This window comes from Monodon monoceros, unplaced genomic scaffold (genome assembly GCF_005190385.1).
Source record: "Monodon monoceros isolate NGI ecotype Baffin Bay Population unplaced genomic scaffold, NGI_Narwhal_1 Super_Scaffold_21, whole genome shotgun sequence".
NCBI lineage: Eukaryota > Metazoa > Chordata > Mammalia > Artiodactyla > Monodontidae > Monodon > Monodon monoceros.
Genome location: NW_021703778.1, coordinates 36,013,981 through 36,027,536, shown reverse-complemented (window position 1 = coordinate 36,027,536; position 13,556 = coordinate 36,013,981). Strand labels below are relative to the sequence as shown.

The 13,556-nt window shown below is 46.8% G+C and overlaps 1 protein-coding gene across 1 annotated transcript in view; it reads left to right on the top strand.

Moving 5' to 3' along the window:
* The window catches only part of PDE8A (phosphodiesterase 8A), a 100,444-nt gene that overhangs the window by 68,917 nt on the left and 17,971 nt on the right, over positions 1-13,556 (top strand). The window contains exons 13-20 of the mRNA XM_029238033.1: positions 40-110; positions 388-552; positions 1,980-2,028; positions 2,274-2,409; positions 3,988-4,186; positions 7,414-7,631; positions 9,151-9,283; positions 11,921-12,088. Of these exons, the coding sequence (XP_029093866.1) occupies positions 40-110; positions 388-552; positions 1,980-2,028; positions 2,274-2,409; positions 3,988-4,186; positions 7,414-7,631; positions 9,151-9,283; positions 11,921-12,088 (1,139 nt within the window). The remainder of the gene's footprint in view (positions 1-39; positions 111-387; positions 553-1,979; positions 2,029-2,273; positions 2,410-3,987; positions 4,187-7,413; positions 7,632-9,150; positions 9,284-11,920; positions 12,089-13,556) is intronic.

The following is a 13,556-nucleotide window of genomic DNA, read 5'->3' as shown; positions in this document are numbered from 1 at the left end:
TGAACACCCTGATTTCTGTATCACGTGATCTCTCCACAGTTTCCAGCCAGAGACGACGCTCCTCCACGGCCCGGATACATTCCATGAAGATCGAGGCGCCCATCACCAAGGTGAAACAGTTTGTGGTCCATCTCCATTGAGCATAGAAGTCCCTTGTTCTCCTGGTTGATTGTTTTCAGCAAGAAGAACCACCAAGGGACCCACAACAATAACGATGCTCTCCTAGTTGTATGGAGCTGCCTCGTCTGAAGAGAGAAGATGTGTGACATGAGCACTTTAACTAGCCTTAAGTCAGCGTTGAGCCCTACTGCCAGCCTGACTCTCTGGATTGCTTTCCCATTGTCTTTAAGATTATGAAACTCAGGTCTTTTTCTTTCCGTATTATAGGCAATCAATATCATCAGTGCTGCCCAGGAAAGCAGTCCCATGCCTGTGACAGAAGCCTTAGATCGTGTGCTGGAAATTCTAAGAACCACTGAATTATATTCCCCACAATTCGATGCTAAGGACGATGATCCTCATGCCATCGACCTTGTTGGGGGCTTAATGTCTGTAAGTATATTTGACCAGGCTGCTGGCTAGATCCCGCTGTTGTCATTTGTTTTCTCAGAGGTTATTTGTTTACGTGCTGGCCTACACAGCGCTCTTTGTGTGTGGGGCTCAGTCAAGCCCTAAACCCTCCATTGCTGCCCTCTGGCCGAGCCATCACCCACCTGCTGCCTACAGCCCAGGGGGACCTCAGCTTGAAGCAGAGAAGGGAGGAGCACATTCTAGACAGCTAGCTAGTTTTAAGATTTTGAAAACAGGCAGACAAGAAAAATTTATGAAATATTTCATACCATATTACAAAACCGGATGACTGTATATGTCTAAAGAGGCACCAGGGGGACTTCCCTGGTGGTCCAGTGGTTAGCACTCCGTGCTTCCGTTGCAGAGGGCATGGGTTCGATCCCTGGTCCAGGAACTAAGATTCCCACAAGCCGCACAGCATGGCGCCACCCCCAACCCAAAAAAAAAAAAAAAAAAAAAAAAGGCACCAGTGAATGGGGCGTGGTTTCCCTCTAGAGCATCCTATACAGATTTGGTGACTTCATGGGAAAGAAGGCCTTGGAACCATTTCATTAGAAGGAGGCTTTATACCATGGGCTCTTGAGGGGTCTAGATGCCTCCTCCACCCCATCTAGTACAGAGGCCTTACAGGGGAAGAACAACTTGGTGGAAAACAGATCATTCCATTGCCGTCGGTCACCTTTTTTGTCTTGGTGACAAAATTCAGAAGTAAAAATTCATCCCCCCTCCTAATTCCTGCTTTCTAAAGTCACTTGATTTCATAAAAATAAGGTTTTAAGCAAAAATCAGATGGGTAGAGGGTTCCCAGCGATGATGATGTCTAGTTGTGGTCTTGTCTGTTTGAGACAGAGCCTCCTCCAGCCTGTAGGTGAGGGGGTGGGGAGAAAGGATGAGGGGCGGGGTGGGATAGTGCCCCGGGGGTGAGGGGTGAAGAGAGGCAGCATGGGGAGAGAAAGCACTGCAGGGCTGAGGAGAGGGGCCGCTCCGGGGCTCGGGGGTGGAGCAAGGGTGCTTGGAGAGCAGGGAAGAATCTAGTTTTCCTGAGGAAGGCTGGTATCCACGAGCGTTGAGGAGGGTGGCAGGAAATGGGGGGAAAGGGTTGAGGGCAGAGGGGCGTCATCCGGTCCTGAGTGCCAGCAGGACGCTGGGCTCTGGGGAGTCTCCCGAGCTCGCCGTCCTGGTGATGCCCCTGCCCCTGAGTTGAGCAGGTCCTTGCAGCGTCAGGCTGTGTGCCCCTGGGTGAGTGACTGAGCTCGGGGTTGGCTGCAGAGGTGACCACAGGGAAGCCTCGGCACGCACTGATGGAGAGGGCTGCCCGCAGCGTCCTCTGGGGCCCGCTGTCCTGGGGTTTTCAAGGAGTACAGAATAGCTGTGACTTCCCTTTCTCTTGTTTCCTTGATTTTTATCAGGACGTTTTTCGAAGACCATCCAGGAATGAGTATGTTCTTTCAACAAAAAGTAAGTTTCTCCTTTTTAGTTTTTTGGACCACTATTACTATTATAGCCACGCTTAAGTGATGAAAATAATTTTTTCAGGTAAAAGTTTTAAGATAATTTTTTTTTTATCAGTAAGAAGTTTTTTGGTGTATCATCAAAAATGAGAAACAAAGCAACCGTCCCCTGAAGCATAACTGTTCTCCCTATGGAACAGTTAATGCTGTAAAGCCTCTTAATTTTGTTCTCCGAATCACATCACTTTGCAGACCTTCAACAGGCTTCCAGCAGTGTGATCACCCCCACCTCCCTTCACGACATCCCATCACAGATAACTCAGGCCATGGAAAATGAGGAATCCTGGGACTTTGATATTTTTGAACTGGAGGCTGCCACTCATAAAAGGTGAGTCCACGTGGAGCTCGGCAGACAGAGCGCTTGATTCCAAGGGCCGGTGTGGAGAAAGCCACCCCAGGAGTATGGTTTCTGCACAGAGCCAGTCCCTGGTCAGGGAGGAGGCTCAGGAAAGCGCAGCAGGGCAGCAGGTGCCCTGAGTCACCAGGGCCTAGGCCTCAACGAGGGGATCAGTGAGAAGCCAAGAGGAGTCTGCCGGGCGGTGACTTCCGCAGAGAGAGCAAGCGTGAAATTGAGCAAGTGATTTAACCTCTCCAAGTAGCAGAGGTTTCTTTTTCTGTAAAATATGGTTATTAATTTCTCCTGTAGGTAGTGGTACGTTGAGATAGCAGCAAAGAGCCCCACTCAGAGCCTAGAACTAGAAATTAGAGATACACAAACGTACACATTGATAAGAGCTGTCCCCAGATCTTGGTTGCTGTGTTGGTGACAGGCATGGGGACACCCCAAACTCCAGCCATCCTGATCTGAATGTGGTCACCGAGAGTAGGGTGGGATTAGGATTTTACCTTCAGTTTTGTACCTTGCTGGAGAAGAACAGCCAACCAAAGGCGTGTGGTTGGCTTGGCACACAGGAAAGGGTGTCCAGGCCTGCTGCCAGCCAGCGTTAACCTTCAGGAGGGTGAGGTCCGGACCCTGGAAGACAGAAGGCCACTGCAGGAGAGGGGTGCTCTGCTGGCCGTGGGATAACTCGTCAGGTCTCATCCCAGTCTGGGTGACGGTCCCCAAGCCAGCCCCTACCCTTGGCTCATATGCTCACAGTGAGTCGACCCTCTAAAACATTCTGCGTCCAGGTACTCCACACAGCCAAGGACTGTAGAAAAGAACATTCCCGTGGCAAACAGAGCTTTGGGTACCTGGTTTACATACTGGTACGTTGTATTCGTGTGAACCTGGGACAAGGCAGGTCTGTTCAAGTCCTGTGAGCCCGACCGTCTCTGGATACTGCTTCAGCAGAGCCAAGTTTCTTGATCTTCCAAGCAAAGGCCAGGTGCTGGATGAAGGTGACTTCTCAAGGAAGGGCCTGATTTGCTGGCCAGTGCGTCACCTTCTCTGGGGAAACCTCCTCATACTGTAACACCCACTTCCAGATTGTCGAGACCATCACATGACATGTGACAGCCTCTGGCTCATAGGCTGTCATCACGAACTGTTGTTTTCTCCCACACAGGACATCTGGCCAATGACATAGGTCCAGCAGGTCCAAAGGAGAGGATAGGGTTTAAGGTGGAACAGGTTTAGCCTGGCAGCATGTTGATTTGAAGACTCTACTAGTGTCAGTAGGAGTCTGCATCAGGAAGGGCAGGGTGAACAAACCTCGCCCCAGCCAGTGGGGAGCACCAGGTGAATGCTCCCAGAATTGGAGCTGGGCTCCACCCAAAGGTTGGCATTGGCTACCAGGAGAGAGGGCAACAGAGCACCACCCGCGTGCCACCTGCACAGGCTCCACTTTGCTGCCCTGCACACTCTCTGAAGTCTGGCTCGGGTTTGCTTGTTGCATCTGAATAGATCCAACACTTTGCCTGTTTCTTTGCTTTGTTTTAACACTGTGGATGTTTTTCTCTGTAGGCCTTTGATTTATCTTGGTCTCAAAATATTTGCTCGCTTTGGAGTCTGTGAAGTCTTAAAATGCTCTGAGACAACGCTGAGATCGTGGTTGCAAATTATCGAAGCCAATTATCATGCTTCTAACCCCTACCACAATTCTACACATTCTGCCGATGTGCTTCACGCCACTGCCTATTTTCTCTGCAAGGAGAGGATAAAGGTGAGCTGTGTTTGTGCTCCACGCTTAACAGGCAGGAGCAGTGGGGCGGGCTGCTGTGCAGTGTGACTGCTCAGGAGGGCCCGGCACGGGTGCAGCCTGGCCCGGGAAAGGGGCGGCCACAGGAGAAGTCAGGCAGGAGGCCACGCTGTGGCTCTGGGGAGTTGATAATGAATTCATGACATGACCCCAGCCATTCCTGGAAGAATAAGGAGCAGGGTTCGTTCTCCGGGGAGGAGGCCAGCAAGAACAGGAGAAGGCTGTTTTTCTGAGGGGTCTTACTCTGACCCTGCAGGCAAGGTTGGATATGGCCCCTTTAGGGCCCCCCGCATCCCTCAGAGTCAGCGGGGTTTGAGACCAAGTTCATCATCTTTGCCCAGCACTGCTCCCACGCAGGGTCACCTGCCTGGCCCAGAGTCCCATCATCCAGGCAGATACCCATGTCAGAAGCCTGGGGTCATCTTCAGTTCTCTCCTCTCCTCCAGCCCCCGGCACCTGGTAGGTCATCTGACCTTGCGGACTACAACCCCTAAGTGTTCTCAGAATCGTCTTCTCCTCGCAACGCCCCTGCCACCGTCCCGGTGAGGGCCCCGTCATTTGTCGTCTAGATGGTGCCAAACGAGAACTCCTGGCTACCCGGCCTCCTAGGGAACTCGCTCTGACCATATGGGTCCCAGGAGCAGCCTCCCGTCTCCCACAGGATTTAAGCTTTAAACCCCACAGATGGTGTGCACCGCTCGCAACACACAGGCCATGTTTGGGCTGTGCTGAACCACTTCAGATTCTAATGCTCCTGCCCTTGACATGCCGTTCCCTTTGCTGGTGCCGGCTTCCCTCACATCTCCCCCTGCCCTTCAGGAATCAACACCAGCCTTCATTCCTCTGGGAAGCCCTCCCTGGGGCACCCTCCTCTGTGTCCCCACACCCTCCTGGGCACCCTCCTGATTGTACTGTCCACTCCATTTGGACGGCAAGGCTCCTTTCGTAGCCCAGTGCCTGTCCTGCTCCATCTCGTCGGCGCAGGGGAGGAAGGGCGAGGCTCCTAGCATCAGGTGCAGTGGCCACTGGCACCTACTGGTGGCCATTCACAACTGGCCCAGGGTCTGCCTGGGGGCCATGTAGCAGCTTTAGCTCCAGCTTTGAGGCCATAGGGGGATGGGAGTAGGCCCCAGTAAGGAGGGCGTCACGGGAGAAAGGTTCCATTCAGGGAATGTTACTCACTGCCCACTCCCAAACCAAGCTTCCTTAGAGAGCCTTTTCACGTTGTCAGTTATTTCATTGGGGAAATTTTCGAAGCAGCGACTAGACCTTCACTGATTTGCCAAAGTATTTGTATTATTTCCTTCAGCATCCATCATAAAATGGCACAGAGGGTCCAGGGAGCTCTAGTGCGTGGCCATTTCACTTTCAGAAGTATTGTATACTTGAGAGCAGATGAATCAAACTGTTGGTTTTGTACCTAAGGAAACAGGGCGTCGTGAGGAATGAGACAGCAAGACAGCGAGGCATCACTGCCTGATGTCCTGGCAACTGAGGAAGGCCACATGGTGGCCAGGACCAGCCCTGGCAGTCAGCAGAGTGAGGGCCAGTGCATCCCGGTCCCACTGCCTCATCTGTACCTGAGACTAGTTAGTTGTAGGGAGGAGAGCAGCGTGCGGGGATGATTCCAGCACGTGGACATGTTGAGTCACTCCCCACCCTGAAATCCTATCTTCTCAGAGCTGGGTCTCTCATTTGCTCTTTCTCTTTCCCTCTAGTTTGGTTTTTCGGGTTTTGCTGTTGTTGTTGTTGTTGTTGTTGTTTTAATAACAACAGACTGTAGGCATAATAAGAGTCCAGAGAGAGGGCTGTTTTTATAAAGCATGAAGACAAATGGCAGAGGAGAGAGGTCTGTGTCAATATGGTTCAGCATATAAAGACAACCTAACTTTTGCTGCAATTTATTGATTTTGAACTCCTCTATAGATAACATACAAACATATATTCAGAAAGCTAACTTATTAATTTTTAATAGCATTTATTGATATAATTCACATCATAAAATTCACCCATTTAAAGATAAAACTGTTGAATTTCAATTTAAATAAATTTTACAAGACTGATTTATTAGATATACACCTTGTTTTCAAGTGTTTGTAGAATATTTCCAAAAATGATCTTATACTAGGACACAATTACTGTCTTGATAAACTTCAAAATTTCATAGTCTGTATTTTCTAACCACAACAAAGACTAGAATTTAATAACTAAAAGTTAAATAAAAAATGTCAGTCACTACCAATGAGAAAATACTTCAAACAATTTAGGGATAAGCAAGGAAATAAAGCCAAAAATAACAGTGTAGAAAACAACAAAATGAGAAGCCTATGTATCAAAACCTGTAAAATGGGAAGAGCAAAGTGGTAATCCAGAATGATTCTTTGAAACACCAAGAGAGTTAAGTTCTAGCCAAACTAATCAGAAACACAGTAAACACAGAAATACACTCATTTGAAATGGAGATTAATGGAAGAAAGTACCATACACTTGTGTACTTAAGAGTTTTAAATCAAATTAATGCTGGAAGTAGAAAACCAAGAGAGGTCAGTACCATGGGAGTTGTTTTTAAACTCTCAACTAATTTCTTCAAAACCTGGCTCCTGACCCAGATGGACAGGTGAGTTCTTCAGCCCTTTAAGGAATTTTTCCATGTTACATAAACCGTTTCAAAGTCTTGAAAAAGATGGAAAACGTCCAGATCATCTTACAGAGTCACAAAACCCTGAAATCAACCTGACAAAGGTAGCAGCAGAAGGGGGGAGAAAACTATAGACCAATCCCCAGTTAATGTACGAGATGCATAACTTAAAAAATTATTTCTCTCTTTTATTCAGTAATACTAGTTTATGTTGGTCTAAGTCAATATCTCAGACTAAAGGCCTTTTTTTGTGATGGGTCTAGAGACAGACTTTCTGAGGAGGTGACTCCTGTCTGTTGAGGACACCCTGTGTCTTGGTAAGTCCTTAACTTGTGTGAGACTGAGAATCAGATAATGTTTCCTAATAAACATGCAAAGATGAAACTGTGTCTGAGTGGAGATGGGAAAACTGAGTTTGCTCAACATTATGCTTTTCTCAGAAATCCGAAATATCCTTACCTTAAAGTAATAGGGCAGAAAGAAAACTACTACCCAGAAGGCTACCTTGCTTTCAATGCCTTGCCCCAATTTTTAAATGATCTCTTGTTTTCAGCAAACTTTAGATCCACTTGATGAGGTCACTGCCCTCATTGCAGCCACTGTCCATGACCTGGACCACCCCGGGAGAACCAACTCCTTCCTGTGCAATGCTGGGAGTGAGCTGGCCATTCTGTATAACGACACTGCTGTGCTCGAGAGACACCACGCGGCCTTGGCCTTCCAGCTGACCACTGGTGATGATAAGTGCAACATCTTTAAAAACATGGAGAGGTAAGAGCCACGAGTTGGAAAGTATGTTTCCTCTCTCTTTTTTTAAAAAACAATTTTATTAAGATATAATTCACGTACTCTACAGTTCACCCGTCTAAAGTGTACAGTGGTTTTTCTTCTACTCAGCGTTGTGTGACCATCACTACAGTCGAAACTTAGAACATTTCCATCACCCCGCAAAAGAACCTCGAGCTCACTGGCAGTCTCTCCCCATTCCCCCCTCAACTCCCACAGCTCTAGGTCTACTTTCCCTCTCCATAGATTTGCCAGTTCTGCACATTTCATATAAATGGAAGCCTCCCCAATATGTGTCTTTTGTGTCTGGCTTCTTTCACTTAGCACGATGTTTTCAAGGTTCAGTTCCTTTGTGTCTTGACATTCCAAGACGACAAAGTATAAGGCAGACACCTCGAGAGACCCAGAGAAGCTGTCACCTTACATCTCTGCCTGGAAGACTCCACTCTGCCCAGCAGACGTCTCGTCGTCGTCTCTGTTCACACGTCACTTCCTTGCGGAAGCCTTCCCTGACCCCTCACGTTAATTATTCAGTCCCAGGTTCCTTCGTTTGCCTGATTCTGGTTTGACTGTTAAGTGCTGTAAGATCACAGTGTCATATGTCTTCTCTTCCTCACTGTGCCCTCAGTGTCTAGTGTGGGGCCTGATAACTGTTAGGTGGAAGAAGTGATCTGTCATGAGGAACACTTACCAATTTGGATTTTTAAGGAAGGCTTTTAAACTTTTAAGGGATTTAAAAAATAACTCCCTTTTGCCATGTTTTAGAATTTCATATGTGGACTTAAAGTTGGTTTTACTCATAGTTGCCTGTGTATATATCAGTTACCTCTGGAAGAATTCACAAGACCCTGATAACTTTGGTTGTCTCCAGGGAAAAGAGCAGGGCAGCTGGGGCTGAATGGAGATTGCAGTTTATGTACCTTTTGAATTTTTAATTATATCATTTCCATCCTCAAAAAATAAAAATTTTAAAGCAATTAAATAAAAACAAGGGCTGGAGGAAGAGGTAATCAAGTATGCCCTGTGATTCCCTCAGCTTTCAGAAGGTCTGCCCTCTACGTTTCTGGGCACTAGAATTATTGGGTCTCAAGGTTCCTCTGTGTAGGGTACATTCTTCATAACCCAGACCTCCGTCTTCATTCAGAGAGCTGTCTTCATTCAGAGAGCTGGCTTTGGTCACCCCTGCTGCATTCCATCTTTTTTTATCTTAAGAACTATGTGCTTTTTACTTCAGAACGACAACACCATGAACATTGTGTCTATAGTCTTACCCATAAGCTTCTGATTTGAACTTCTGTTCAGGTTCCCCTTGCTAACAGCAATCTAGGCAGTAAAACCTTTAACTTCCACATTCTTTTAAAGTATGCCCTGCCACTGACTTCCAGTGCATTAGAATTTTAGCCACAGTGGACATGTGTCCTAGATAATAGCTTGTTTTCAGGAACATCTGTCTGGTCTGGATCAGTAATCGGCAGCAGCCTCTCTCGTTTGTTGTCTGAAACAGGAATGACTACCGGATGCTGCGCCAGAGCATTATCGACATGGTCTTAGCCACAGAAATGACAAAGCACTTTGAGCACGTCAACAAATTTGTCAACAGCATCAACAAGCCCTTGGCAGCATTAGAGGAAGATGGGGTAAGCGAGCTGGTTGCAGAGGGAGCCTGTTTGGGGCCCTTATCCCTACGTGTTGTGGGGAAGCATGGGCCTGGGATATCATGAGTGTTATCATTACCACCATTGGGCTCACTGAATTTAATTTCCATTGGTTAAAAAGTGAAAGTACAAAAACTTGGAAGGAAAAAAAAATAGGATATACAAAAATAGATATGAAAACTCTGAAGGGAGGGTCAGGTTTTAGATAAACTGCCTTTAGATGGGTGGGCCATTCCTGAGCCCTTTCTCAACAGTTGCCCCCTTCCCCTCTTCTTGTGCATTTTGGGGTCCGTTGGAGCCCATGAGGTCTCTCACCAGCCACGCCCTGCCGCGCATATTCTGTGGTAGCAGCAGCTGTCCTCTGTTGGTCTGTGTCAGAGGAGGGTGGGGTTGGGAAGGATTCTGTATTTGGCCCACAAGGGTGATATTATCGTTGCTCCTCATTTTTGGATTTGAGGCATGGAGCCCAGAACAACTTCCTGGCAAGGAGAACATTAACCCTTTCCCCAGGCAGGAGACCACGGCTGAGGAAGCAGCCCAGTCTGAGTTCTCATCCTAGTTCTCCTTCACCACTTCCTTGTCTGTAGAATGGGTATAACGGGTCTCAAGGCATAGGACTGATGGGCATGGCACAAGGTAGGCACTGAATAGATGGTATCTGTTATACTAGATTCATGGTGAGAGCAGCACCTAGAGAACATGCTCTTCTCATGAACCCTCTTCCTTTGAGGCCCACGTGCCTGCCCTACCACCCCACGTGCACTGAACATCTCGGCATCAGCTCACAGCCTTTTCCACATTCCTCCTCCCCAGCGCCTGTCACCACGCACAGGGATGACTTATCCTCAGGCTAGGATGACAGCTCCTTGAATTCTAACTCTACTTCTGCAACTCATGTGTTAGGCCATGGCTTTTGACTATCTCTGGCTTTCTAGCTTATTACCCTTCACCCTTGTTCCTGTTTCACCTGATTGGAAACCTGTTGAGAACTCTGCTCCCCTCACCCTTCCCTGTTCTCCAGTTTGTCAGTCTGCCTTTGACCTCACTCCCTTCCCAAGGACTTGCAGAGCAGAGGCACCCACACCAGCCTCTCACTGACTCATGCCCTGCCATCCTGGAGAGGGCTGGTTACTGCCTGGGCTACTGCTCCTGGCTGACCCCATTCCCACAGAAAGAAGCCACATACCTCGTAGACTTGGGTTTCCTCCATCTATTCTGGGAAGTTCCTAGACTTAGCCGAGTCTTCCATTCCACTTGACAGTCAACGTTTCTCATCTCTTTTGTCGGTACTTGGAGTTACTTCTGAGAGACTGGAAATCAGTATCCAGCGGGTCAGAGCAGGGACAAAGTATCATGAAAGAAAATAGTTTCCAGCTGGCAAGTACTGTAGTCAGTGTAGTCACACACCTGAAGAGAGAAGGGTCAGCACAAACCTGGTTGGCAGTGGGAAACAAGGAGAACTACTGAGGACACTCCCAGTGTCCACTCTGGCGCTCTCCAGGAGACTAGGCAGCCTAGGCTCGGGATGCCTCCTACCCATCTTGATGGTAGATCTGTCCCCACTGAGATAGGATCATCAGGCCTTCTTAGACTACTGTGACTACTCACAGAAATCACATGACTGACTCCTCTGGAAAGTTGCCCGATGGGCACAGGATCAGAACGAGGAGATGCTTGCTCATGCCTTTTACCATGTTCTTTGCCCCAGTACTCCCTCTTCCAATCTGAATTTGCCTCAGGGGGCCAGTAAGCAGAGAGTCCCTCACACCCTGGATTGAGATTCCATATCCAGAGGGGCTCCTCGTGAATCGGATAGCATGTGGTACTGTGAATAGACAGAATCCAGGACTAAAGGTAGAACTTAGGTTCTTATCCTGGCTCAGCTGGGTAGCTTTGGATAAGTTTCTTCACCTCTCAGAGTCCCAGGGTTCTCATCTGTAAAATGTAATAGTAAATAATACTGATTTTCATGCCTACCACAGGACCTTTTTGTGAGCGCAGACCAAAAGAGAATGACTAAGTCCTCTGTACACCATAAAATGTTAGGGCAGTGTTGAGGACGTATCACTGTATCTGACACAGCCTTGGTACATGGACAGCTAGTTCCCAAGATCACACCTCTCACAGAGCTAGGTGACTGGAGAGTGGCGTGTGAGAAGCAGAGCCCCTGGTGGACTGTAAGATGCTTTGTTATGAGGGCAGAGAAATCTTTTATTTTTCAGTTCACTCTGTTTTTCAGTGAATATAATAAAAGATAAAGCCAGTCTTTTGAGTGCTTACCAAGGGAGCATGATAGACATAACAGAACAGAAAGAAAAGGTAACTGTGAGAAACAGAGTGAGAGGAAGAGCCAAAAAGAAGAGGAAAGGCAGACATGCCAACCTCCAGCGCTACCCTCTACTTCTGGGTCCTGCTGGAATCTCACTAGGCCTTGGTTTTCCCGTTTGTCGAGTAAGGGGCCAAGCTCAATCCGCAGAGTATCCTCAGCACTGTTTTGTGAGATCCTAACTTGTAGATCCTGGGCAGTGCCTTAGTGTGGTTGCAGTGGGACCACAGGAGTAAACCAGCTTGGCACCTGGGGCCCCATTTTGATTGCTTTGAATTCCACTCACGTTTTAGGAAACTGATAAAAATCAAGAAGCCATAATCACTATGCTCAGAACTCCAGACAACCGCAGTCTGATCAAACGAATGCTGATTAAGTGTGCTGACGTGTCCAATCCCTGCCGACCCCTGGAGCAGTGCATTGAGTGGGCCGCACGTATCTCAGAAGAATATTTTTCTCAGGTAAGATGCAGCTTCTTAATTCCTTAAGTAAAAGAGAGAGAAACACCATAAAGACCGTAAGAAGTAATGGACTTAAAACTAGGAAGTAGAGTTCTAAATGCAATTATGTCCTTGAAGAACATTGCCTGTATTACAGGCTTACTGGTTATAATTCTATTAGTTTTCCCTTGTCTGAAAATGTATTTTATTTTGCCTTCATTCTTGCCAGATATTTTCACTGGATATTTGACGTTTTCTCCTAATAGTACTTTACAGATGTTAATTACACTGTTGTCTGCCCTTCATAGTCTCTCTGGGTAGGAAAAATTTCTTGTGAGGCAGAAAAAAAATTAGAAAATATAGTGGCTAAAATTTTTCCAAATTTAGTGAAAGATGCATGCATACAGATTTAAGAAACCCAACAACTCCTAACCCATGCCCAGGCACGTCACAGTCAAGCAGCTACAAGCCAAAGATACAGAAGAAATTTTGAAACCACCCAGAGAAAGATGATAGATTACTTATAAAGAGAACAGTGATTCTCATCTTTTATAAATTCATGTCAGAAACTATGAAGGCCAGAAGACACTGTGGAACAACGTCTTTAAAATGCTGTTAGGAGAAAACTGTCACCCTGGAATTCTGTATCCAGTGAAAATATCCTTCAAGAATGAAGGCAAAAGAAACACATTGTGAGACAAGGAAAAGCTAACAGAATTCATCACCAGTAAACGTGCAATGTAAGAAATGCTAAAGGAAGTTCTTAAGGCTGAAAGGAAATGATACTAGATATAAACTTGGATCTTTAGGAAGGAATGAAAAGCACCAAAAACGGTAACTAGCAAAACCACAATGAAATATCACCTCGTATCTGTCAGAATGGCTATTATCAAAAAGATAAGAAATAACAAGTGTTGTCAAGGACGTGGAGAAAAGAGAGTCCTTACGCATTGTCGGTGGGAATGTAAATTGGTGCAGCCAGTACAGAGGTTCCTCAAAAAATTAAAAATAGAACTACCCTATAATCCAGCGATTCTACTTCTGGGTATTTATCCAAAGAAGACAAAAACACGAACCCCAAAAGCTGTACACACCCCCATGTTCATTGCAGCATTATTTACAATAGCCAAGTTGGAAACAACCTAAACATCTACTGATGGGTCAGTGGGTAAGAAGATGTGTGTGTGTATACACACACACACACACACACACACACACACACACACACACGCAGTATTTAGCCGTTAAAAGAGAATGAACTCTTGCCACTTTTGACAACATGGATGGACCTTAAGGGGTTTATGCTAAGCGAAAAAGACAGATACCATATGATCTTACTTATATGTGGAATCTTACAGAGAACAGATTGGTGGTTGCCAGATGAGTGAGTTGGGGTGCAGAATTGGTGAAGGGAGTCAAAAGGGTACAAACTCCTAGTTATGAAGTAAATAAGTCATGGGGTTATAATGTACAACATGGCAACTGTAGT